This window comes from Passer domesticus, chromosome 12 (assembly GCF_036417665.1).
Source record: "Passer domesticus isolate bPasDom1 chromosome 12, bPasDom1.hap1, whole genome shotgun sequence".
NCBI classification, from domain to species: Eukaryota; Metazoa; Chordata; class Aves; order Passeriformes; family Passeridae; genus Passer; species Passer domesticus.
In genome coordinates, this window is record NC_087485.1 from 19536816 (window position 1) to 19555311 (window position 18496).

The window sequence follows — 18496 nt, forward strand, 5'->3', positions numbered from 1 at the left end:
TCATCAGACAATAACTCACAAGAAGGGAAGATTCCACACATGTATTTCCACTTTGCTTTCTTGCTGCTGCAGGTGAAACTGGTTAACAAAGGAGATCTTGATGCTCCCTTCACCTATATCCCTTCAACCACAAAGGTGGGCTTTCCCTTCAAGTTTGAGCCCGAGGAGGGGATCATTGCAGCAGGTGGGACCCAGACTGTTCAGGTCTCCTTCAGTCCCACCGTGTTGGGGTGCTTTGAGGAAGAATTCCACTTCAGTGTGGCTGGATCTCCTATGCCTGCAATCCTGACCATCAAGTAAGGACCCTGGGAGCTTGGTGGGCACATCTGCAGCTGTCTCTGGGACATCCCCCCCCTATCTCATGTTGGGGTTGAGCGGAGAAAAAAGGTGTTTCCTGAAGTCTTAATCCTTGCTCTGATGCTGGCATTGCCTTAGTGTGAGGATGCTTCCTGCCCTGTGTGGCACCTGGGAGTGGGAATGACTCTTCCCAGCAGGAATGTCCCTCTGCCTTGGGCCATGGCAGGCAGTGGGATGGATCAGCTTTGTGCAGTAGCTGCTCTGGGATGTCCCAGCTGAACACCCAGCAAGGCCCCCTGGGCTTTGGAGATGGGCCAGCCTGGGGGATTCTGCACCAGCAGCAGTGTTTGTAAAAACTTCTGTTAATAATCCACCCCAAATGGGCAGCAGCAGTCTCATGTCACCTCTCACAGCCATGCTGTGGGGGACAAGCTCTGCTCCCAACTCCTGTGCCCAGAGTGTTCTGGTACCTCCTTTGCACAGCCAGGCAAGGGCTGATGTGGGAGTCAGGGAACTGTGCAGCAGGAACTGTCCCAAGGACTTGGGCCTCATCCCCTGGGCTGGTGCCATGGCAAGAGACAATCCTGGCCCAGCACAAGGGACAAGGGGTGATCATAGGGGAGGCAGAGCTCAGTGCTCAGCACCACAGCAGCACGAGGCCTTGTCCCTGCCAGCCTGAGCCCTGTGCTGCTAGGATAATGCAGTGGGAGCAGGAGAGCTGATGCTGGCTGCTCTGCAGCTTTGGAGCTAGGCTGCTGCTCTTGGGAGGCACTGGGGCAAGGCAGTGAAGAAATGAATGCAATCTACAGTCAATTATACCAATGAGATAAGGAAGATGGATAAAAAAGAACAAGAAAGTTATTACTTAGCAAGAGAAAAGTGGTGAGTAGGTCTGCCCATAGTGGAGAAACAAGCATGTTGGCTTTGTTTTTAGAGGAAAAGTGCTGCTTTTTTATTTTGGAAATCAAGAGGGAACCTTTCACCATCAAGTAATTGTTTCTCCTCTGTCCCTCCCCCAAACTGGTCATGAGATGTTATTGCATAAGCAGCTTTCTCCTTGAGCAAAGGCAGGTGTCTCTTGTTGAGATGTGTAGAGCAGAGCCAGGGACAGTCCTGTGAATCCAACAGAAGGCACAGGTCACTGGTCCTTGATTTTTAAACAAAAGGCAGAATGGGCATTGATTGGCATCAATCATGAAATTAACTAGTGAGTGTTGTGCAGCTTCAAGCGCTGATTTCAGTGGATGTTGGTGACTTTTGGAGTGTGTCTGCTGAGTTCAAGGACAGGTGAGGTGCTGTGCTAGATTCAGGACACCCATGTTGGTTGTTGAAGCTATTGCTCTTGGCTGTGCCAGCTGGTGCACTGCTGACAAGCTGCTCCTTTCCTCTAGGATTCATCTATCCCTGTGTAGAACTGTTGCTGCTCTTTTCAGAGGATGTTTGGGGCTGCCCTGGATTCATGTCTCTCACTCTGTAACGATTGTGGGTCAAAATCTCCTGAGAAAGTTTCTCTATGGGAACACCGATTACAGCTAAGAAGTAACAAAGCAGGGAACCTGTGGCTGGAAAGGCTGGTTACAGAAGTTTGTGGGGACACCTTGATGTCCATCACATTGCAGATGGGGAAACGGAGGCACAGAGCCATGTCTGGGTGTGTGTTCAGGGTGCTTCATGGGACCACCAGCAACTTGGGGGCTTTTCCTGCCTGCCCTGTGCCCAGAGCCCATCAGTGGCTGCTGGCTGCTGGCCACTTGGCTTTAGCTGCCTCCTGTGCCCAGGGGCACTGTGCTGAGCACACGGTGTGTGTTGGTTTGAAACCCATGGTGCCCTGACACCAGGTTTTCTGCCCGAGCCATGACAGCCGGACCTTTGCAATTCCTTTAACCAAGGCATTTCCTGCTCTGTCTCTGCCATCCAGGGGCAGCGTCACTGGACCAACTTTACTTTTCGATGTTGATGAGCTCAGCTTTGGTGACATCTCCTTTGGTGAGTGTTCCCTGGGCTGGGACACAGTGTGAGGGATCTGTGTGTTCCAAAATAGAGCACTTGAACTGTTGTAGCGACCTGGTTCCAAGGAGACGCAGCACGACGGCCCAATGCTTTTGGCCGCTCGGGCTAAGGACACGCAGACATCAATGTGATAGACGGTCCAAAAGCCCTTTATTGGTTTTCTCCTCGGTATATATACCCTTGGTCCTTCCCCTACCTTCGGGGTCTGACTTTTACCTTATATGGTTAGTAAGGGGACTGGGTGGAGGCCGTGTTAGGTAGGGTTACAACATTCTTGGGGGGATTACAACATTCTTGGTCTCTTGTCCTGCCGCTATCCTTATCTCTGGGAGTCAGGTGAGGGAGGCCCTATCAGGTTTCCGTGACAGCCCGAAATCTTCCGACCGCCTGTCCCTATTCTCTCTGCCACATTGAACATAAATTCATCTGTCACTCGTGGTCTGCCACAGCAGCCTTTTCAGGATGTGAACTCCAGGGCTGCTGGTGCCTCAGGTAGTATTTTGCCATTGTGAGATCAAATAGAACCAAGGAATAGAAAGTCAGTATTTTCTAGTGTCTCTGTCCTGGTTTAAAAGACAGATGTCTGCCAAGGAAGTCTTCCTAGAATGGAAAGATGACCCCTCCCTCCAAGTTATTATACCTTTGAAATTACATGGCTTCCAGGCAAAAAATACAGGAAAAGGAATAACAGTTATTTCCTAGAATATATCAGGAGAGCACAAACAAGAAGGCAATAACAGAAATTTACAACCCACCATGTAGTGTTTTTCCCCTTTGGTGTAGTTATGATCACAAGCAGGAGGAGCTCTGGGGATCCCAGAAAAGCCCATCCCCCAGGGCCAAAAACCCCCAAAACCCCTATCCCCCTTCCCAGACCAAGTGGAACATTCACTATGAACCCTAAACCCGTAATAATGAAGTTCATTAACTTTTTAAGAAAACTAATTGCCTTTCCTGAGCTGCTTCTTCCCCACCTTGCATCACCACTGAGGCATTTGTTAAGTTGCCTTTTGAAAAAATGAAACAAGAAAGGCAACAGGTATAAATATGGTTCTGAAACAGGACGTTCGTCCTACTTAATCTGATTTCATTCCTAAGGTCTCTTCAGCTGAAGGCAGCTGTTGTATCTTTGCTTCTTTTTAACTGTTGACTGTTGTCTGCATGTAGTGACCTCAGTCTCATTTGAGGTTTTGATGTCTGTCTTTGTCCTTGTTGTGCCTCTCTTGCCTCCCTGCCGGAGTCACTGCTGGAGCTGGCAGTGGTCACTGGGATGGGCACAAAGAAGCTCTGGGCTGCAGCTGCAGTTGTTTTTTCTCCCTATCTGTGTTCCAGTGACTCTTGGTGAGCAGCCCAAACAGAAGTCTCCTCCCCACAGAGCTGGCCAGCCCAGCCAGATGTCCACTGCAGAGCAGCTTGTGGCTGCTCTCTGGGCTCTGCAGGACATCCCCACCATGAGAGGCTGCATCTCTGGTTTTCCACTATGGAAAGCAAATCTCAGAGCTAAAATGGGGTAAACCCTTGCAGGCAGCAATCACAGTGAGCAGCAAGGGTGTGATGTCCCCGTTTGTTGGGTGAGGTGGAACATGGTTCCTAATCGCTAATCTCAAAGCAAGGCTCAGTTTGCCCCAAGTTGAGTGGGCTCTGAGCTGTCACGTGCTCAGTCTGTTTGGGCCAAACCAAGAGATGCCTTAAGGATCCTGCAGAGAGAAGCTGCATTAGGGTGCTTTGCATCACGTTCTGGTTCCTGATTCCATCCTCACTTTCTTTTGCTGTAACTTCTTCTCCATGACAACTCACTGTTTATATATCTTGAAAGTGGTGAGAGTGTTGGCAGGCTTAACAGGCAATTTTACAGCTTGAATTTTCAGAGTAAATGCTCGGTCTGGGTGCACACTCATCACTGAGAGATAACTGGTGCTGGTTTGTGGCAGCTGAGGGAGCTCCTCCCCATTACAAAGAGAGAAGCTTGCAGTGTTCAGCAGGGCTAAGAGTGGGCATTTTTAAGGCTGCAGTCTGGAATCAGTATCAAAGGGAATTAAGTGATGATTAATTCCTCATGCAGCTTCTCGGTGAGCTGTAGTTCAGATAACAGAGCTAAACTCCAATCCCACTTTCATCCTGCCAGGATATTCACACCAGGAGTCATGCCATAATTGGTGCCTAAATGCTATTTGTGTCCTTTTCCTAGGCTTTCCCTACACCCAGTGCTGTCGGCTCACTAACACCTCTGTGGTGCCCGTGACGTTCAAGCTCCGCATGTCGTTCGATGGCACGCAGCCGGCTGTTGACAGCATTGATCAAATACGCAGTGACAGTGACCCATCTTGGAGGAAGGGAATTCATTTTTATGTGGAGCCAAGGGAGTTTAGAATGACTCCCAGCCAAGGGACCATCCTCCCCCAGGGACACCAGGATATCGAGGTACAGGAAGAGTCCAGCCAGAGACGCTTGAGCACCAGCACTGAAGCTGCACTGGAGTGTGGGAGGGCTTTAGCTCTGGGGCCAGCTTTGAGCATTGTGTGGGTGAGAGATCTGCACTGCTGTGAGGCCTCTGATAGCTGGGTTACTTGGGATGTTCCTCAAGGAGGACTGTTTTGTTTCCAAAATCATACACTGAGATCAATGTATGACAAATACTGAAGCCATTCTTGCAATTTGAGAGTGATTTCTTTGGTTGCAAGTGGGCAGAGCAAGGATGAGGACAGAAGATGGCTGTTAGAGAGATGTCATTGTATAAAACAGTTTGCTTTTCTTCTTGGTCTCATTTCTCCTCTCCTGGGGAGCAGGGATCTCCAGTGGAGACAAAAATCTGCAGCCATGAACTGCCCAGCACCTGCTGGGCCACACTTTGCCCTCAGCTTCCTGCTGTAAAGCTGAACTCATTCTGTTCAAGTCAGCAGATTTCCTCTGCATTTATGTCATCGTAGTCAGATGAAAAATTGGCCCCTTAATTTGAATACAGTGGTGCATAGAGCTTTAGACTAATGTTTTAATGTAGCTGACCTATGCCCTGATAGCAAGGTGTGTTTAACAAATCTGGTATTGCCAGAAGGCTTTTGCTACTCGCAGAGACTGTGCTCTACACATGGACCAGCAGAAGAATTAAGACAAAATCTGCACTTTCCTTACCATGAAACAAGAACTGGAGGATATCACATGTGGGTAATGAGCTTTTGTATGGAAGAATTTACTGCTCTTCTCTTCCACCAGGTGACCCTGTGTTCCAACTCAGTGATGGAGTTCTACAGGCCAATGCTGGTGGATCTGGAGGGTATTGGCAAGGGAGTGGCATCACTGGTCATCTCAGCCAGGTACCAGCCCTTCCCTGGCCTCCCCCAGCACACTGCCTTGCACAGGGTTTGCTGGCTGCAGCTGCCAAGGTGAAGTGCTGTTTAATGACCTCATGTTGTGCCCAGTTGGACATGAGAACAGCAGAGCTTGGACAGCAGCCTGTAGTGAAAAGCAGCCCTGCTCACAGCCCAGCACAGTCCTGGGCCCTTTTCTAAAGGGACCAGGAATGATAAAATTTATTGGCCTGGGTTTTGGTGCTTGAGATGGAACAAATTTCCAGAGGGCCTCCTCTCCCTCTTCCTGCAAGGGTAGAGTTGTGCTGGGTTGTGACCACCTTGCATTGGTTTGGGACACACCAGGCAGCCTGCTGAGAGCCAGGGTCTGGTTCGCTTAATGAGGGCATGTGGCAGGGGGGAAGTGGCTCACAGCAAGAGTGGTGAGGGCAAGGTCTTACAAGGGGAAGGCAGCCCTTGATGTGGCAAGTCAGCTCTAGTTTTTCTCCTTCCCTCTGCTTCCCATTTTGAGCTTTAATGTTCTCAGACTTAAACCAAAAGTCATTCTTGCTGCAGCAGAATTCCATCCTGCTGTGCTGCTGTGGGTGTCAGTTTGATGCCAAGAGGGATGCAGTTCCCTGGTGCTGTTCCCTCTCCCAGGCAGAGCCATCCAGGCAGTGCCTGGGCTGCCATTTTGGCAAGCAAGTGGAACTGGGGACACTCAATGCTGTGGAGTGAAGGACTGAGGGAGCTGTAGGACCTGTGAGGAGCTGATCAGCCACTCTGGAGGGCAGCTGGTGTCTCGTGCCCTCCAAGGCTGGGGCAAGCAGCTGAGTTCCCAGGCAGGGCAACAGCACCAGGGAGAGAAGGGAGTAATTTTTATGGGGACACTAGAGTTGTGTGTTCCTTGAGCCTTAGTGAGCACTGATCCTTGTTGGGAAGATTCCCCCAGAGCTTGTGGATCACTGGGGCTGTTACAGGAGTCCTTGCAAGCCTTCTTGGGTAAAGGAGGGGCTGAGGCAGCTGTGGGACACAGTGCTCTGCCTGGGGCACTTGACAGCCTCTGGGTGCTGCCTCTCAGGGTTTGCCCCTCCTTGACAAGACATGTTTGAGGCGGAAAACTTTGAAGGCAATTTATCACTGTAGGGCTGTTAAATGTCCATTTGATAGTGACAAATGTGTTATGCTCCATTTCGCAATCTTTGGGAGTGAATGTTCTCCATTCTCTCAGTATCTCTGATTCCCTTGGGGTCATCTCTTTGCCCAGATGTCTCGTTCCGAGGCTGCATGTGAACCCTGGAATCCTGGTCTACGATGAGTGCCGCCTGAAGGTGCCATACGAGAGGAAGTTCATTGTTACAAATAGCACCGATCTTCCTGGCTGCTATGGGCTTATTCCTCAGGTTTGGCATCACATCCACTTCCTCCTCTCAAATATTATTGAGGAGATTATTAGGGGGAAACAAGGGTTTGGATAAGGCCTTGTTGGTTTCTATTCAGTCTTAAAGACCGTTGAGAACAGGATCCTGAATGTAAACTTTAGGATGCAGTTCAACCTCCTGAAGAAACAGTTTTATGTTCTAGTCTTCAGGCTGTTTTCTTGTGGGAGATCTTAGAGGGTTGTGAAAAGCTGCTGCATCCACAGACACCAACGCCTGTGCTGGCAGCCTCCTTGCAGGATCCCTGAGAATGCTAAGCCTACAATTCTTGCATCTTGTTTGTGCCTTTTATCTTTGTCCTGGGGATTTTTAAACATGTGTGTAAGTTGTTGTTGCGGTGGATGTTAAGGAGTTTAAGGTTTCTTCAGAGGTCCCTCTGAAGTTGCATTTGATTCTATCCCTTCCAGAAACGCAAGGAGAACTCTCCTGTGTTCTACTCCAGCCCCAAACCCTGTGGGATTGTCCAGCCTCACAGCACTGTAGAAATCCCAGTTTTAATCGAAGTCCAAACACTGGGCAAGCATCGCACCAGTGTTCTTATCGGCGTGTTTGGGGATGAGAGAAACCCACTGGTGAGTGCAAGGGGAGATGTGTGCCTCTGTGCAGCTGCTCCTGGCAGGGTGCAAGGGGCACAGGGATTCTTTCGGGGAAAACAGGCACAGGCTGCTGTGGAGAAGGCCAGGAGGGATCGGTGGCACAAACAGCTTGTGCCTCATAGGTGGTAATCTCAGTGTCTGACACAGAATGTAGTTTGTCTAAGCTGGAATCAAGGATTATTTTAGTTAATTAATCTTTAATGCTATTAACTTTGGAAACATCTGTTTTAAAATGTCTTGTCATCTCTCTGAGCACAAAAGAAGATGTCAGAAGACTTCTGGGAACTTCTGTAAAAGAAAGGAAAGCTGGCATTTGAAGAGTAGTTGGAGAAGGATTTAAACTTATATTAAAACATATGGAAATGATTATGCCAAATTCCCTGGACAGCACCAAACATCTGCACCTGGGCCATTCTGGCATTGTATCAGTCAACAGGAAGGACAGGCAGTGCAAGCAGTGCCAGGGAGCCTGAAGTCTGACAAAACAGTTGCTTTCAACTATCAGGCTGCTTACCTTCAAGAGGAGGGTTTCTCCCCCCTCCCCTAATAACCAATTGTTTAACTCTCAGCCTGGTCTTAACTAGAAATTCCTTGCAAAGCTTTTACCTGTGGGCCAATAATTTGTGGTTTGAAAGTCTCTTGTACCTTAATCCTTTTAAATTTGGAGGTGAATATGTAATTTTTTTTTTCCCAAAAGCCCGGCATTTCAGCTGGAGAGTGGCAGCAGCCCCTAAAGAAATAACTTGAGTGGTGTTGAGCTGTTTAAGCTTTTCTAGCTTTCCCTGTTGTGGTTTGTTTTGGGTTTTTTTGAAATCTTTCTTGCCTGCTTCCTGGAACAGAGAGCAGAATTACGTAGCTCTGGAGAGCTGGCAGAAATCTACCCAAGTCCAAGGCTGATAGAGTTTGGCACGATCCCAGTACTGCAGCCTACTTCACGAAGCTTTAGCCTCCTCAACGAGAGTCTCGTCCCTACAGACTTCAGGATAGAGATGGTGAGTATCTGTGGGGCTGTTTTCCAGGGAAATGGACTGGTCAGTAGCAGCCATGACTTGGTTTTTATATGCATGGTTTCCATATTGCCCTGTGTGAAAGGAGGCAAGATACTCCAATATTCCATCTGAGACGGACAAGAGGAACCGGCTCTGGAGTGGTTTTAGCTGGGGCACCCCTCAGTGAAATCAGGTGCAGAGATGTTGGAGCAGAAATTAGTCTGGACTATGTCTCCCTTAATTTTACAGAAGGTCTTTAGCTGTGCCTGTCACACTTTTGGAGCTCCGAGATCAAGAGAAACCTGCGGTCCTTTGCTCCCCAGAGCATGGATTTCATTGTGGTTTCCCTGTTCCATCTATCTGCTTTGTGCCAAACTGCTGTTAACAGTAGAGAGCAGGGTGTGAGGTCTGTCCTGAGACTGCTCGTGGGGAGGCAATTTTCACACCTCCTGTGGGTCAAGCCAGCTGGGCTGTCCACACAAAGGACGTGTGGGGGTTGTGCACCCCCACAGCCTGTGATCTCTGTGCCCTTGAGGAGCATCTTGGGGGACCAGCTTCAGAGAAACGCTGCCTAATACGTGGAGGCTGCATAGGGCAGAAGGAGCTGGGGCTGTTACCCTGGCAGGGGGAGCAGGGCTGGGGCTGGGGCTGGGTGGGATGTCTGCTGGAGGGGGAGATCTATGAGGGACTTGAGGTTTGTTCTTCATGCTAGATTTGTTGAACTTGTGGAGCTGGTTAAAACCTGATACTATGGACTTGTTTGTGTCTGTGGGTAAAGCATCAGGCCATGTGGGAGAGTCCAGCCACAGCCTCCTGGGCCAAGGAGGAGGGGCGTGAATTTTCCTCTTGCTGCTTTTCCAGCTGTTTGGGCGATAAATGTAACCTTAAAGTGAGGGATTTTTCCAGGAGAGTTTACCCTGGTTCCACAATGGAATTCTGCTTTCCACCTCTGCAGGGAGCAATGCACCTTGGCTGGGTGGTTATGGTGTGTAAAGGTTGGGTTTCACATGCTCCTGCCAGGGCTGGACCTGCAGAGCTGTGTCTGTACAGCTGTGCTGGTGCAAGGCCTTTCCTTCCTCCTTGGGACAGCTTCCAGCTCTCTTGCCCAATCTGTGAAGTCCATGAGAAACCAGATGATGAGAGCTTTTGGGAAGAGTGGGCCATGCCCACAGAGCACGTGCATCCAGTTTTCTTTCTGCTTGCTGCTTTCCTGCTCTGCTACAACCATTTAGAGGTGACTTTCCAAAGCAGAGGGCATTGGGGCACCTCTCTACAGCTGATGATCAGTGGGAAGTGAGGGCTTCAGTCCTTTAGGGGATGCTGAGAAGCACTGATGGCCCCTTGGGAGAGAAGAGTTTGGTGTTGGGGTTTTGCACAACTGGTTTTGCAGAGATACTCTTCAGGCTCTCAGCAGTATCCTCCAGCTGTGTGGTTTTTGCAGTGGCATTTGAGAAGTCCTGGCTTCCTCTGGCCTTGAGCCTTTGTGAGAAGCCAGGAAAGAGAAAGCAGCTTTCCTTGGCACACATTCCAGAGAAAGACTGGGGAAGGAACACTCTCCTGAGGATAAGCATCCCTTGGGTTGGGCAAAACTGGGTGGGTTAATTAGGTGAGTCTGTTAAAGGAGGGGAGAATACAGGTTGTATGAGCTCTGCTGTTGCCCAATACTGTATTTTAGGGATTTTAAGCTTGCATGGTTTTTATCATCCTCTCTTTAGTCTTTCTTTTCTTGTATCCCAGAAGAGACCAGGGTGTATGGTTTCCATCCTAATGCACATTATGCTTGTCTTACAGGCCTCAAGACCCCAGTGCTTTGTCATTGAACCCAGAGAAGGAGTGATCCCTGCTAGGGGTGAGGTGCCTGTGACTATCACAGCAATGCTGGATGACACTGGGCATTTTGCTAACAGTGTCCGGCTGTTGATTGGGAAGAGCCTTTGGACCGCCTGCGGGCTGGTGGCTTTGGGCACTGGCACCACAATTGTCATAGACAAGCCATTCGCCCCGGAGCTCAACTTGGGATACCAATTCAGGTAGGAGATCTCTCCACTCCCACCTCTCCTACTGTCTCAACAAGGAGCAGTTTTACTGTAGTCCTTCAGGCAAGGTCTTCTTCAGTGTCCAAAGCCCTGACTCCTTCTCTGAAGGCAGAGATTCCCTTAGAAACGTGTGATGGGCAGTTGAGAGTTGTTAGACGCCCTCAAAAGCCACTGACAGGGAAACCAGTTGCTAAATTGCCACTGAATTGTCTTTAGTTCTAATACATTGATGTCCTCACTTGACCAAGTGGCTGCCCCAGAACAAAAGGTTCCCAAAATGGCACCCGGATGAGGCGGTCCCTCCGTGTGGCTGAGGGACCAAGGGAAGATGGCATCACATCCTTCCCTTCCAAAATGGCAAGCAGGGGCCTGGGAACAAAGAGACAGGAGGGTGACAACCCCCACCGGCAAGGCAGAAGCCCACAGAGCAGTGCCAGAGGCAGACGGAAACTCTGGTTTGTGCGGGGTCCGCTCCGCCGCTGCTGCCGCTTCCTCGTGCTGTTTGTGGGCTCTGCTGCTGCCCTGCTCTGCCCAGGACCTCACTCGATTTTTCGCTGCCAGCAGAGTTTGCAAAGTTCACTTCCAAAGAGTTTCTAATTGCAAAATGAAGTTTCTACAAATGGCTAGCAGTGCAAAACCAAAGCTGCTTACGAAGGAGAGAGGCTCTGCTCCCCTGGTTTCCTCTGCTGGAGCAGGCAGACAATTTTTACCAGCTTGCTGGGATCATCCAGAAACTGCCACTGACCTGGCTTTTAGAAATGCCTACAATCATACCCCCACACACAAGGTCCCCAAGTGCAGGATCTCAAAGATTCAGTAACAGTTTCAGGCACAGATAATACAAAATACAGCAACAGTATGAAATCACCCCAGAACAAACATTTTGGAGGAAAACACCATGTCCTGTTAGCCTCACCTAGAAAATGCTACATTACCATTATAAACATATTTCCCTTTGCAATAACAACATCAAAATGGCACCTTATCAGACACTATTTCTGGTCTACATTAAAAGCTGGAAATGTAGACAGTCTCCAAGCAATTAACACCTCAGGTTGCTCACTGAGAGCAATCTGATGACCAGGGAAATAGCTGCTCTCCTATTATTTTCCATCCTCCCTTCTATTGTAGCCTCCTTCCCTGTATTCGTCAGTTCAAAGTAACAAACCGGGGCCGCCGTTATCATCGGCTCTTCTGGAGCATCAGCTCACCTGAGAAGGAGGGCCAGAGTGTCTCAGCCCTCAGTAGCCCCAAGGATGATTCCCAGAGCCCCAAAAGTGCCAGCCCTGTGTTTGAGCTGGAGCCATGGTTAATGGAGCTGCAGCCAGGCCAGTCTGCGGACATGGTGGTGCAAGGCTTCTCCCGCATCCCGCAGGTGAGGTCCCCACCACGGGCTGAGCCTGGGGAACCATCAGATCCCCTCCCCTGTGCATGGTCCACAGTCCCTTGACATTTGCCTGGGGAAATGAGCAAAGGCCTTCAGGAAAGTGGTTTAAGACTTCAGGTTTCTGTGGCAGCACCAGTTGCTTTCCTTGCTGGCCACCATCAGACCAGCTAAGGCTTTATTGTGATTCCACAGCTACCAAAATCCAGTGCTGATCCCAAAGTAAGGGTGGAAGTAAATATTGCTCTTTTGGGGCAAACAGTGTTGCATGCTTAGTCAGCAAAGAAGGGCAGAGAAATAAGTTACACTTAGACTACGAGCTCAAAAAGAAAGTGAGTTAAGCAAGTGCCAAGTGATTTATCTGGGGTAAGCAGAGAGTAAAACAAAAGCCATGTGAAGGGAGGGAGTTTCTCACAAGGGCCTTTTGGGTGCAGTGTTACAGACAATTGAGCACAGAATAAATAAGCTGCATCACAGGAAGAAAAGGGGGCAATGACTGTAACTCTGTGGCAGGAATGGGGCCCGTGCTGGGTGTTGGGTGCTGAGCCAATGCAGGGCATTTGCTGGATGCCCTGCCACCACCCACTGGTGACAAGGGACTCTTGCATGCAGGAGGTGCAGGTTCATGTGATGTGTGAAGCTGACAGTGGGCCAGCCATCAGACCAGACAAGACAAAGATAATAGAAACAGTCATTACCTGCAAATATATTGAACCCTCTATAGAAGTGTCAGCCAGACATTTCTCTTTCCGTGTGGAGAAGGTAAGTCTCTGCATTGCATCCTGGCATTTAACTGCTTGGCTGAGTGGGCTGTGTGCTTGTGTTAAAGCTCCTCTTTACCCTTTCTGAGGCACTTTGTAAAGTAAGTGAAGATGCTTTTAGAGATGAGACTGGGTATTTAACTTCCCCAAAGTAAAATTGCAGTTACAGCTGCACTGCCAAGCAGGATCATGGCCACTTGTAGCATCCCCTGAACTCTCCTCCCTTGGTCGAACCCCAAGCCCTCAGCCCTGGAAACACTAACTACTTACTGTAGAGTCATCCCTCCCAAAGGGAAAAACAGTCTTCCCCATGGACTTGGTGTCACAACTTCCTCTGGTTTCTCCTTCCCCAGTCACTGGCTTGGCACCCCTGGTGGCCACCCCCCTTCCCCTGGAGGCCAGTCCCCTCTGCCCAGCCCTGAGCTCTGCCCCCCACCCCTTCCCCTTCTTAAGCTGCCTGCTGCACGTGGTTCATCCTCTTTCCCGTGGGTTTCCCTTCAGCTACTGTGTTATTCTGCTGGAATAAAACCTTGCAAAAGAGCCTTTCTTGCCTCTGTTGCTGAGCCAGTTGCGGTGAGTGTTGAGTGGAGGTTTGACTGCGTTGCCTGAATGTTCACTCAGCTTGTCTTTCCACAGGAGAGGCTTGCTGGGGACAAGAGATAGGCAGCAGCACCTACCACTTTAACACCCACTTTTTTAGCCACTTCCAGACAAATGCCAGTTTCTCTGCTCACTGTAAGGGGACGGTTTGGAGGATGCTCCAAGGCACGATGATATGTCTGTACACTGATTCTGTAGGGAAGCTGGGGAAAATGGAGATTCCTGTGAATTCCTCAGGCTGACCTGAGGAAAAACCCATCATCTCCTGTGCCTCTTTCCCTTCTCTGCTCTTGGCATGGATGCTTTATACTATAGCTATATGGTACAGCTCTGTGCATTTCCCTAAGTCTCACCTGCTTCAAAGGACTCCCAGACAGCCTGCAGCTGCAGTGATGATAACACTGAGGCAGAGCATGTGCCCTTTAGTCTCTGGATCCCCACTCCAGCATCATCTTTCCCTCTCCTGCAAGTTGTCTGAAAAATACAAGATGTTTCATCCTTTGGTTTCTGTAGTTTCAGGCCTCTCCTCTGGTTCCCAGGCTTCCACTGAAGTGCAGAATCCCTGGAACAGGCAGTTCAGATGTAATTTAGAAGCTTTTAAGCTCTCTCTGATTCTGCCTGGGTTCTGCTCGATGCCACACATACAAACTGATTTATAGCATACTGTGGCACAGCACCTGTTTGATATCAGTACATTCAGAACTAGTTTCCCAAACTCTCTGGTTTCTCTAAACCATGCAGGAAGCCCAGAACAATGCATAGACAGGAATGAAGAGCCTAGGCTTTTATGAGGCTGCTAGAGCCAATAAGGTTGTGAAGAATGACTGTATGTGAGTAAAGACCATCTAGTGCTGTTCTGCCCAATATGAAGACAAAACTGGAGCCAAATGGTCTGGATTCACTTTCTGCTTTAGATCTTTCTTCAAGCAGCCACCTCCTCTCAGGAACCTATTCCCTCATCTGTACATGGGAGTGTTTCCCTATCCCCCAGAGGACGCTGTGATTTCTAAAGATGAAAAGCATCTGCTATAAAGAAAAATCTCCTGGAAGGGTAGAAACAAATAGAAAGGGTAAATAGAGATGTATGCACTTCTGGGGCTGAAGAATGTGAGATGCAGCAGAAGTAGAAGGTGGTCTATGGCTAGTTGAGGCTGTTTTTCCTTGTCTCCGGTTTCCATAGAAATCCAGTGATATCCTGACTCGGCAGTACAAGCCTTTGTCTTTAAAAAACACCTGCCTGCTGCCACTGGACCTTATGCTGGACTTGGAGCAGCCATTCCTGGTCTGTGATGAGGACCAGCAGCCCCTCCCAGATGGCCAGGTGAGCAGCCCTGGACTCCTCCAGTGGAGTCTGAAGAGGTGGGATGTGGTGGTGCCTTTCTGTTGGGAACTCCTTGAGTCAAGAAGTTTATTCTGTAGTATCAGCAGTGGGCTGGCCTGGGCTGCATCAGCAGAGCTGCTGAAGGAATCAAAATCTCGCCTGAACTGAGAAAATCCATCCCGGCTTTCAGGCACAAAGAGAAGGGAGCAGGCAACTGGGTCTGGGCAAGCCATGCAAAAAAGGTGTCTTCTGGAAAGCATGCCAGCTCTCCAGCAGCCACCCGCTTGTATTGCTGCTGAGCACAGGAACGGGAGCCTGAGGGAATCCTGGACTGGACTGTGGTGCCTGCAGTAAAGAAATGAACCATGAACAGATGCTGGGGGTGACTTTGAACATTTACTGTTTTGTGCTATCAGACCTTGAGACATCCTCCCACAGGTGATTAATCACTGCTCATCTCCTTGCAGCCTGTGAGAGTGGATGTAGGGGAGACCTGTCATCTCTACATCGCATTTGACCCAGCTTATGAACTGAATTTTAAGAGCTGGAAAGAAAAGAAGGTCCTGAAGATAGACATGGTCAGGGGCCATCCTTTTGTGGAGCGTATCATCCTTTGGGGAGAAGTCCACTTCCCAAATCTCCAAATCCAGCCCAGCACCCTAGAGTTTGGCTGCATCGTGGCTGGCACTGAAGAAGTGCGCTCTCTGAAGATGACCAACTGCAGCTCACTTCCCGCCCAGTACCACTGGTCGTTCCATTCCAGCAGCCAGGTTTACAGGTTGAGGTAAGTGCACCTTTGCCCTCTCCTTGAAGCTCTTCTTGCTGGTGTCGTTTGCACTAGGCAAAGAACAAAGCTCTTTGCCTAGGATCTGACAGACTGCTTCTGACTTTTTCTTGTGCAAATAACACTGACCATCCATGCTGAAGCTGGATGCTCAGGGAATAGGTTTTTCACCAATTTGGTGCTGTGTAGCCCCCATAGTGGTTTCCCCTGGGAAGGAAAGCTGGGGTGAAAGCTGCTTTCTCAGACTTCTGTGGCCTGAGGTAATGTCCACCTTGATGAAGGGCTCCTAGTCCCAGTCCCACGGTGCTGCTGGAGGCCCTTCTGGCCCCTCTGCTTTGGGATGGGTCCTCTCAGAGGAGCAGAGCTGCTCTCTGCTCCTTGCCTTCTTCCCTTGCACTGTGCTGGAGGATGCCCAGAAAGTCCCAACACCAGAGAAAGAGCTACCTAGTGCCTGGGCTGATGCTGAACAGCCAGCTGAACAGCCTTCCCTTTCCTTCTTTTCTGAGACAACTCCTTTACTTTCTTTCCCAGGGGTCAGCATTCAGTGGACACCTTGGATTCTTCACTCCCTTTTTTTGTGACACTTGTTACTCATTTTGACTTCTTCCCCACTGCAACATATCCCTTATGGGTTCTGTACTGCTTGACAGCAGAACTCATTCATCACATCTTCTCCTATCCCTGCCTCCCAGAGAGTTTCTACTTTAGAATGAAAAATGCCATTGTCTGGGCACCATGGTCCTGGGAAGTTGCCTCAAACCATTCATTAAAACTAAAGACAGCGGAATAGATGATTAGGGGATCTCTTGGGGGTTATGATCACACTGCCCCTCATCCAGAAATGAAACCCAGCCTTAGGTAACAAGCAACAAAGCTGAAGACAGTGATTCTTTGGGGAGCAGGTCATTACAGGCCCTGAAGCCTGTCTGGGCATGGAGCATCCATGTTGTGTTTGACTGTGTGGGGAGCACTTGCAGCTCAGCAGGGTGACAGGCAGGCAGCGCTCAACTATGTCCCTCACATGGCATTAGAAACACAAGCAGAGTTACCCTGAGCACCTGCTTCAATTTAAAATGGAATGTGACCTGAGTCACCTGGGAGTGTTGGAAAATGTCAATCAAGCCCCCCAGCAGTGTCAGGGAAACATTCCTGATAAATACCTGGTGGAGCTGCAGAGTTTCTGGTGTTGGGCACCCTGGGGGCTGTGCTGGCTCATCACTGGCTGGGTCTGCCCCTCGGTGCCTCAAATCTCCCCTTTTTGCTTGCCTTCTCTGTCTTTTCCTCTCCCACTGTGCTTTTTGCATCCCCACAAGGCGTTCATCCCTGTCCTCTGTAGTTCCTCAATGCAAGCAGTTGCAGCTGCTGCAGCACCTCAGTGTCATCCCTGGGCTGCCTTTAGAACAGACCTGCTCCAGCCTAGATTGGGAAGGGCTGGATCAAACCATTTCTCAGTTCAATGCACCAGCACCCACACAGGGGCTGCATCATGACCAGGAGCTGCTGGTGCAGGTCTCCCTCCCTCCCTCCCTCCCTCCCTCCCTCCCTCCCTCCCTCCCTCCCTCCCTCCCTCCCTCCCTCCCTCCCTCCCTCCCTCCCTCCCTCCCTCCCTCCCACTGCAGGTCCCTGTTCATAGTTATCTTATTTTCCAGATATGAGCATTACCCACCTAAATTCAAACCCCAGCCACCAAAGGAGAAGAGAACCTGTTTGGATTCCTCGGCATCTCAAAGGAGACGTTTCAAGATTAGAACCGTGGAGGAGCCAGTCACAGCCCTGAAAGAATCGCGGGATCTTGCCCAATCTTTAGGAACACAGGTAGATTTTCTTGTACACCTAGTGCTTGTGCTGCCTCCCCAGCCTGCCACCAGCTTGTGCTGCTGACCTCTCTTTTTGTTGCCCTGTTGTCCTGTACCCTGAGAGTTGGCTGGGCAGCGGGGCCAGTGGCTGGAGATGGGGTGAGTGGGAGGGAGAAATAGGAGAGTTTTCCTTGGAGAAGGCCACTCAGATCCTTCAGGCCTGTGTTGAGTGTGGGATTTTTTTGCCTTGTTTTCTTCACAATGTAAGATGAGGCTTTTATCTGCAGCATGATGGTAAGACCTCCAGTTTCCTTCCCAAAGCAAGCTCTGATGAATCCTGATCTCCATGTACCCTCTTCCCAACCCAGACAGACTACCCGTTTCCAGGTCTCTGCTTTCACCCGAGAGCTGGTATTGCAGAGGTGGCCCTGAAGCTGTCTTATAAACTCAAGACTTTGCAAAGTGGCTGTCTCTTCCTCCTAGCATAGAAAATGGCTTGTTTTTCAGGTGCCACCAGAAGCTCGTAGAGGGTATTACATCCCACTAGGGTTGGCAGGATTCAAGTGTTCTGTGGATGTGCCGCACACTCCTCTCAAAGCAGAGAAGGTAAGAGGGAATGTGTCTCATTTGCCCACTGTCAGTGTGGCAAGCAGGGCTGTAGCTCCCAGTCCCACTGGTGGCCCTCAGCATTGGCCACACAGGGGCCTCACGTCCCTCTAGGCCCAACACAAAGAGCTGCTCAAACAGCTGGTTGTTGGAGAGGCCATGCAGGACACGTTGTAGGGCTGCCCAAGGATGCTGTGCAGCACCTATGGAGGGCATTGCTCCCCCTGGACCTCACCTCATAGGAAGTTTTTGCAGGAGCTTTTGCTGAGGCACCTTGAGAAAGCAGCATATATATCAGAGAGAGAGGGGAAAAGCCTCAGGAGTCAGATGAACTGGGCTGGAGTCCTTCCCTGAGCTCCAAGAGCTCTCACTCTGTCTCTCCTCCTTTTCTAAAAGCAGTAAGAAATGCTTTTTAAAGGCAAGTTGTTCATCAGAGAGAATTTCTACTGCCAGGAGATATCCCAGTTCACTTTAATGTAGTGTATTAATTAATGCATTGATCCATGAGTATGGGAGAAGATTTTCCCCCGTGGTCAGTGGCACAGATGTTTGGGGAATAGGCCCCTCCAGTTACAGCTGCACTTTGCTCCAAG

General features: G+C 49.8%; 1 protein-coding gene and 1 pseudogene across 5 annotated transcripts in view; both read left to right on the plus strand.

The window, feature by feature from the left end:
• Positions 1–18496, plus strand: part of LOC135279718 (peroxisomal coenzyme A diphosphatase NUDT7-like) — a 211461-nt pseudogene that overhangs the window by 128185 nt on the left and 64780 nt on the right.
• LOC135279544 (hydrocephalus-inducing protein-like) overlaps positions 1–18496 on the plus strand; it is a 73460-nt gene that overhangs the window by 20431 nt on the left and 34533 nt on the right. For all 5 annotated transcript variants that reach the window (XR_010346762.1, XM_064386991.1, XM_064386993.1 and 2 more), the window contains 14 exons: positions 73–296; positions 2216–2283; positions 4496–4728; positions 5518–5618; positions 6859–6994; positions 7438–7602; positions 8466–8618; positions 10407–10645; positions 11783–12026; positions 12648–12797; positions 14577–14717; positions 15185–15501; positions 17151–17316; positions 17805–17903. Coding sequence is in view for 4 of the 5 variants with exons in the window: in XM_064386991.1 (XP_064243061.1) it covers positions 73–296; positions 2216–2283; positions 4496–4728; positions 5518–5618; positions 6859–6994; positions 7438–7602; positions 8466–8618; positions 10407–10645; positions 11783–12026; positions 12648–12797; positions 14577–14717; positions 15185–15501; positions 17151–17316; positions 17805–17903 (2436 nt within the window). In the remaining variant the exon portion in view is untranslated. The remainder of the gene's footprint in view (positions 1–72; positions 297–2215; positions 2284–4495; positions 4729–5517; positions 5619–6858; positions 6995–7437; positions 7603–8465; positions 8619–10406; positions 10646–11782; positions 12027–12647; positions 12798–14576; positions 14718–15184; positions 15502–17150; positions 17317–17804; positions 17904–18496) is intronic.